At 35.4% G+C, this 8,407-nt stretch overlaps 1 protein-coding gene across 1 annotated transcript; it reads left to right on the top strand.

Moving 5' to 3' along the window:
- On the top strand, positions 264-5,251 carry LOC107638841 (homeobox-leucine zipper protein ATHB-14; the record flags this gene model as incomplete). Its single annotated transcript, XM_016342238.2, is given in 17 exon segments — positions 264-898; positions 1,260-1,419; positions 1,573-1,691; positions 1,824-1,914; positions 2,064-2,159; positions 2,270-2,383; positions 2,506-2,589; positions 2,729-2,884; positions 2,963-3,037; positions 3,126-3,232; positions 3,387-3,576; positions 3,664-3,852; positions 3,961-4,041; positions 4,156-4,290; positions 4,448-4,767; positions 4,871-4,982; positions 5,102-5,251. Coding segments are annotated over 17 exon segments (2,388 nt in total), but the record flags the coding sequence as incomplete, so codon positions are not given.

The following is an 8,407-nucleotide window of genomic DNA, read 5'->3' as shown; positions in this document are numbered from 1 at the left end:
AAAAAATAATATTATTAATCCAATATCAAAAATAAAAATATTCAGATTAAAGATTAACTCATAATTTTACATATTTAGAGTAAAAATAATAAAATAAATACTAAAAAAAATAAAATTTATTATTTTTAATTATTATTTGTAATCATTAACTAATTTTTCTAATTTTATAATCTAATTATATTTTTAAATATTAATAGCACTAAAAATAATAAATTATAAATGATGTGTAGCGTTCCTTTGATAATAGAGCACATAAAACACACACGTACACTACACAAACATACTCTTCTTCTTCCTCCTCTCTGCTCTTTCTTCCATATCTTTCTGTGGGTACCCTTCTCTCTCTCTCTCTCTCTCGAGATTGGTGTCAAAGATAAAGACCACTGCCATACCCACACACACTCTTCTCACTCCAAACAAAAGCTCTCTCCACAACTTCAAACACCACAAACTCCATTCTTCATCACCATCATCTAATGAAGGAGAGTGGAGGCTCTCTTCGACAAGAGAGCCTACCCGAGATTACCACCACCAAAGAAGCTGAGAAAGAAGAACCAAACTACTAAACACTCACCTCTTTCTTCTTTCTCTCTCCATACATACATACTCCATTTTCAGCTCAAAGTAACAACCTTTTCTGTTTTCTTCTTCGTGGGCTGTGTCTTCTTTGTGTTTGTGTTTTCGCTTCAATGGCACTTTCTATGCACAAGGACGCGTCAAATAGCATGGATTCAAGCAAGTACGTGAGGTACACACCTGAACAAGTTGAGGCTTTGGAAAGGGTCTATGCTGAATGTCCAAAGCCTTCTTCTTTGAGAAGACAACAACTCATCAGAGAGTGCCCAATCCTCTCAAACATTGAGCCTAAACAGATCAAAGTCTGGTTCCAGAACCGAAGGTATATTATGGACCCCTTTGTTTTCAACATTGCAACGTTTCATAACTTTGTGCAAAAAGTCTTAACTTTTTTTTTTTGTCTCCCTTTTTTCACCTTTCATTGATTCTGTTTTTGTTAAGTGTCTTCAAAAGTTGTCAACTTTGGAAAAAACCGGATTTTTGGTCTGATAGCAATATATTTCCAAGTTTGTTGAGTCTCTTGTGTGAATATCAGATTGGGGAGGAAAATGCTTTGCCTTTTTTGGCTAACACTTAACAACCATTGTCATGGTTCTGTTTGGTTCCCTCTTGAGAAGTTTCTGCTTTCTTGATTTGTTGAGTTTGTTCCTGTCTTGAAAGATACTGACAATGTTCTTGTGTAGATGCCGTGAGAAGCAAAGGAAAGAAGCCTCTCGCCTGCAGACAGTGAATAGAAAGCTGACTGCAATGAACAAGCTGTTGATGGAGGAGAATGACCGGTTGCAGAAGCAGGTCTCCCATTTGGTCTATGAAAATGGATATATGAAGCAACAAATTCATACTGTAAGAACATTCTTCTCTTCAAGAGTTCAATCTATTTTTTTGTTGTTTTTTGAACTTCTTGATGATATTTGATACACTTTTTGTTTTATCACACATAAAATGGAAATGTTTGTTTTAAGATAAGGATCTTGTCATGTGGTGTGTCGTTTCCAGGCATCTGCTACTACTACCACAGACAATAGCTGTGAGTCTGTTGTGATGAGTGGTCAGAACCAACAACAGCAAAACCCAACACCTCAGCATCCCCAAAGGGATGCTAACAACCCAGCTGGGTAAGTAACCCTGTAACAAAGATTTTTCTTTTGCTGTAAAATAAGCAAATGTTTGTTGTATGTTTTTATTCTAGTGTTTCTAATTTTTCACAAATTCCTGAGTCTTTTTTTTTTCTTTGATGTCATTGTTAGTCTTCTCGCCATAGCTGAGGAGACCCTGGCAGAGTTCCTTTCCAAGGCTACTGGAACTGCTGTCGACTGGGTCCAGATGATTGGGATGAAGGTACACACCTTATTCAATTATATGTTATTTGTTACTATTATTCTTTTGTATCTAATAACATGTGGATTTGTATCTGAGCATTCTTTCATATTATGTTCTATTTGATTTTGTTTTTTTATCTTATGATGTGTGTTCTGTATTTGGTGTAGCCTGGTCCGGATTCTATTGGAATCGTTGCTGTTTCCCGCAACTGTAGTGGTGTGGCAGCACGAGCCTGCGGCCTTGTGAGTCTAGAACCCACAAAGGTACGTTGTTTGTCTTGTCTTCATCTTAGGTTGTTTTACTCAATGTTGAACAATGAAAATTATGTCTTTTTTTTATTGGTTTATTTGATTTGATTGACTGTTTGTCACAGGTTGCTGAGATTCTCAAAGATCGACCATCATGGTACCGCGACTGTCGGTGCCTTGATGTGTTGAGCATTGTTCCTACAGGGAGTGGGGGCACTATAGAGCTCATATATATGCAGGTATGGTGATCCTTTAGGCATGCAAACCAAGTTCTTATATGATTTGTGTTTTTGGTGATTTTGATTTATGTTGAAGGCTCTGTTAAGTTAAATTGATGTGTTCTTTTTTGTTGTGATGCCAGACTTACGCGCCAACTACTTTGGCAGCAGCGCGTGACTTCTGGACAGTAAGATACACTACAAGTTTGGAAGATGGAAGTCTTGTGGTAATAATATGAATAGAGTTTGATGTGTTTTCTTACCGTTCGTCCTAGCAAAATCACTGTTTATGCCTTTCTTTTGGTTCATAGTTACCTCATTTCTAAGTGCTAATATTTTCTCATTATCATTGAATTGTGATGGCAGATTTGTGAGAGATCATTGACATCTTCGACCGGCGGCCCTACAGGGCCTCCTTCTTCAAACTTTGTAAGAGCTGAGATGCTTCCCAGTGGTTATCTAATTAGACCCTGCGAGGGTGGTGGCTCCATTATTCATATTGTAGATCATGTTGATTTAGATGTAAGACATTGTTGTAATAATCCAACATTTTGTAAATGAATTTCCTACTTGGTTTCTTAACATTGTAACTGATGGCAGGTCTGGAGTGTTCCTGAAGTACTGAGGCCGCTTTACGAATCTTCAAAAATCTTGGCCCAGAAATTGACCATTGCAGTAAGTTATCTTGCCACACACATACCACTATATCTTACTCATCCAGCCATGCATAAATGAGGTAATGAACCTAAAAAATTCCTTGCAGGCCCTGCAACATATAAGACAGATTGCACAAGAATCTAGCGGAGAAATTCAGTATGGTGGGGGACGCCAGCCTGCTGTGTTAAGGACATTTAGCCAGAGACTCTGCCGGTATGGCCCAGCCTTTTTATTCTGTCAAGAATCTATTCATAGCTGTACATTTGAATTATTGACTTGATGTACATTCGGTGTTTAATTGTAACATTCTAGATAAAATTTGAGTCTTTTTAATTACTGTATAATTAATTGAAATTCAATTTCTTAGGGGGTTCAATGATGCTGTTAATGGGTTTGTGGAGGATGGTTGGTCACTGCTGGGCAATGATGGGGTAGAAGATGTGACTATAGCTATAAACTCATCTCCCAACAAATTTTTGGGGTCCCAGTACAATTCATCAATGTTCCCAGCTTTTGGAGGTGGGGTTCTGTGTGCCAAGGCATCCATGCTGTTGCAGGTACTTAATGAAGCAAACAAATTTCATGATCACCTATGGTACAAAAGTAATATTCTTGAACTGCTTTTTAATAATGGTGTTATGCAGAATGTTCCTCCGGCTTTGCTTGTTCGATTCTTGAGGGAGCATCGGTCTGAGTGGGCTGATTATGGTGTTGATGCATACTCTGCTGCATGTCTTAAGGCTACTCCCTATGCTGTTCCTTGTGCAAGACCTGGTGGCTTCCCAAGCACCCAGGTCATTTTACCACTTGCTCATACTATTGAGCATGAGGAGGTATTAATCTTAACTTTGTTATAATCTAAATCTTAATTAGTATTATTCCTATAATGGAACATAATATATTATTGTATGCTAATTTACTGCTTACTTTAATTCTTGCAGTTCTTGGAGGTAGTTCGGATAGAGGGTCATGCATTTTCCCCTGAAGATGTTGCATTGGCACGTGATATGTATTTGCTTCAGGTAAAGCTCTGCATGTTTTATTATAGCCAATATACATCTTTTTGTTTTCTTCCCCTTTTTTTTTTTGCAAGTGATTCTTATTTTAACTTTCTGTTATACAATTTGAATTTGCAGCTTTGCAGTGGGGTTGATGAAAATGCAATTGGAGCTTGTGCTCAATTGGTATTTGCACCTATTGATGAATCATTTGCTGATGATGCTCTTCTACTTCCTTCTGGATTCCGCGTCATACCATTAGATCCCAAAACAGTTCAGTGACTTTACTCTCATACATAGTTTTATGATGATTTGATATCTTGATTTTTGAGTTCTAGAAAGTAATTTGAATTGGCTGATACCTACGGTGTCATGCAGCATCCTGTGTTGACTAATAAAATGTCATTGTTTCTGTTTCTTTTCATCCCAGGATACTCCAACCACAACAAGGACATTAGATTTGGCATCCACACTTGAAGTAGGTTCTGGGAATACACGTGCAGCCGGAGAAGCCGATGATTACAATCTTCGGTCAGTCCTTACTATTGCATTCCAATTCACCTTTGAGAACCATTTGCGCGACAATGTGGCTGCCATGGCTCGCCAGTATGTGCGTAGTGTTGTGGGGTCGGTTCAGAGGGTTGCAATGGCAATTGCTCCATCTCGGCTCAGTACTCAACTGGGGCCAAAGTCTCTCCCTGGTTCACCGGAGGCTCTTACTTTGGCAAGATGGATCAGCCGAAGCTACCGGTATTGTTGGCTTTTTAGATTACTTGTTGCTTAATCCATTGGAATTAGAAAGTTGTATTTTGAATCCATGTATCTGATCTGGTAGCATAAAATTTTATTGTAGAGTCCACACTGGTTCAGACCTTTTTCGGGTTGAGTCAACTGCTGGTGATGCAATCTTGAAGCAACTTTGGCAACATTCTGATGCAATCATGTGCTGTTCTGTGAAAACAAATGTAATCCCTTGGAACTGTTCTTTACCTTTTTTTCTTTCATTTCTTTTTAGCTGAATATGGAGAACTAATGTCATATGAATTCATCTTAAGTAATATACTAACTGCCAAAATATTCCCAGGCATCTCCGGTATTCACCTTTGCAAACCAAGCCGGACTTGACATGCTCGAAACCACTCTTGTCGCCCTTCAAGACATTATGCTCGACAAAGTTCTTGATGAATCTGGCAGGAAGATTCTTTGCTCTGAGTTCTCCAAGATTATGCAACAGGTAATTAACAAATAAACCTTACTTTAAGAAAGATCTGTAAGCATAATGAGTTGGCGCGACTGATTTGTTTGATCCATGTAGTAGACTTCATTTGTTAATGGTAGACAACAACTTATGACCTCTATTGTTACCTGTACATGATTTGCATCTTTCTGATTCTCTTTGCCATTCTAGTTTTGATTTGAGTTGATATCTTATGCAATATGCAGAGTTCAGAATTTCATTTTTCATATGTCTATATATATATATGCTTTTATATTATTATAAAAAATATCCTTGTTAAATTAGTGCTTAGGCCACTTACAATGTTCTTGATGTGTCAGAATCTTGTCTTAGTAGGTTCTTGTTTTGTTTTTATTGGATTACCAAAGCTATGATGGGGTTTGTCTTTTGATTGTTTCTAAAGCAAGTGTGCATTGGTTTCAAGATTAGAGTATTAATTAGTAATTACAACTAATTCTTAGCCATATATGGTTGGTATGATTTTTAACCTTATCATGGTGTCCTTTGGTTATTTAAGGCACTGCAACTTTTCTGCCGGACTGTGTCATGTGACTCAAGTCCTTTTCAAATAAAAATGTAGCAATTTGTTTTTATCCTTTTATTTTTTTTAATTTTAATATAGGGTATCTAATCTATTTTTGGCTAAAGAAATGGGACTTTGACCAGGAGGGTGACATGGCTTTTATTGGTTCTCACTGTCCCTAGTCTATTAGTTTAATCTTTATAAATGTTTATTTCATGGTTAATTACTTAATCTGGAATAAATTATAAAATATTTACACTATGTAGTTGTTTATAATGTTTACTTCTAATCATACATTGAATAAATATAAATAGTATATCAGAATAAACCTTATGAAAATTCTTCTCATTATTTTTGTTATTTTCTTTGAAGTTACAAATCACCCTATCTTGACAAGTGTAGCTCTCAATCCTCATGCATCTATAGCAAATGTGAAAAACATTACATTTTTTTTCTGGTTTAAGTATATGTCATTAATAAAGTTTAGCTGAAATTACAATTCAGTCCACCATACTTTGGACCACTTGTGGTTGAAAAGAAAACAGAACATTGAAGGTTTTGGAAAGTGAAAAAAGTGAGCTTTTCTGCATAACATGTATGCACGAGAAAGTGACACATTAATAAAATCCGGTGAAGATGCTGACCATAACAGAACCAGCATGAATTTCTTTTGGCTGGAGGTAATTAAAGAGCAAGAGTTATTATTAACAAGTACCAAAATAAATGCAAGCTACTATGTATGTATATCATAATCATAATGAAAAGATCTTGGTTTTAAATATTTGTCTAGAAAGAAAAAATAAAGGTGTTAGTTGTCACAAAGTGATGATGATGATGCTGTGGACTATATATGAATATACCTCACTTTTTTTTTCTCCCTAGGGGCAATTCTTTGATAGCGATATTAGAGGAGGAGGAAGAGGAGAATATCACGGATAATGTCCCTCTTATAGCATAACAATAGCTGTGACATTCTCTAGTGTGGACATAGTTATATAAATGCTATCAATGAACTTTGATGTGTATAAAGTTTACAATTAAATTAGGTGGAGTATTGCATTGTTCTATAGGCAATCATGGGTGAGACATGGATTAGTTTAATATTAAGTTATTAACCATGATCTATGCATCTACCTTGTACCTATGTGGCTATGTCTCATTTCATTATACTAAATGCTGTCCGATATTTATGGCTATAGAAAGACTAAGGAAAAAGGTGATCCCTTTAGTTCCTACATGTTACAATGCTCAAAATAGATAACTAATCTGCTTTATTTAATTTGCACAGTTAAAGAAAATTTAGAGTTATGAGTTTATTTAGTTCCATATAATTAAATATTTATGTCTTTTTCGTAGAATCATATGTTTTTGCTAATTGAAGTGAGTTGACACTAATAATAATTTTGTTGAAATAGTAACATAATGTATGTATGATTAGATCTTTATATTTATAAGAAAAGAAAAATGTATAAAAATGATGAAATTAAGTCCCTTAATTATTGCTATGGTTGTTTTGGCTACAAGCCTATAAGGTGTCTCCACATGAAGAAGGGATGAAGGAGTAGGTTAGATATTAGAACTTAAAAATTCCATTGGAATAGAATAGAGAGATATGTGGGGCCCACAGAATCTGGGTTACAAAATGGAGTACATATACTATATGGTCAAGGGATGACGACATAGTTTCTGTTGGGCCATCACAACTCTGTTTCTGTCAATCCCTGACCTTATCCAATGGATTGGACCCTCCCTATAATTCTCATCATTTTTTAATTTTCACTTAATAATAATAATAATAATTTAGTCAATTTGAGATGGTCTAGTGATTACTCGTGTGCTTAAACAAGTCTCAAAAATTTAAATCCTATACTACACATGAATTAATTTATTGGCTAGCGACAAACTATCAATCTGTAAAAAATTAGTATTTGGTTTGTGGATTTGGGTATTTGGGAAACATTGGAACAACTAAAATAATAATAATAATTTTATTTTAGGCATGATCAATTCGATTTAAAACGACATCGTTTAGTAGTAGAGAGTAGAGAGTAGAGACAATCATGTAAGGGGATGGGGCCCACAAGTGTTGGCCATTTTTGTCTCTTATTTTTTTTCTATTTGAGTTTATTGACTTGGTTAGGTATTACAGTGCGTTACTCCATTTTGCTATTTGAAGCTAAGGTATTCTCATGCTCATGGTTCTCCTTTTAGTGTCCATCAAATGTCCCTCGTCTAAGTTGTTCACCTCTTACCTCCATCACTCAATTACCTACTTACCTTAAATGCTTGCTTTTATACTTTGGAGTTGTTATCATACCATAAACGTAGATGTACTAGTAGTATGAAATAACAACTCATCATGTTCATATTTCGAAATAATGAGCACTAAACTCTAAACTTTTTGTGATGTAAAATTTAATTAGTCTAATAAATATACTTCTTTAGATGCTAGCCATTATTACCGATTTCTAGGAAAATTGTAAACTCGTTTATGTTGATGTTGTATTAGTGAGAGTTTGAACTTTGAACTATGAAAAAAAAATATTTTAATAAAAAATCTCAAAGCCTTAATAAATTCACACTTAGAATTAGGAGAAAAAATGAAAAGAAAAAAGAATTGTTTTTTTTAT

The sequence above is a fragment of the Arachis ipaensis genome, chromosome B04, assembly GCF_000816755.2.
Source record: "Arachis ipaensis cultivar K30076 chromosome B04, Araip1.1, whole genome shotgun sequence".
In the NCBI taxonomy this organism is placed as follows: domain Eukaryota; kingdom Viridiplantae; phylum Streptophyta; class Magnoliopsida; order Fabales; family Fabaceae; genus Arachis; species Arachis ipaensis.
Note: the sequence above shows the minus strand (reverse complement) of the source record. Positions and strands in the feature narration are given on the sequence as shown.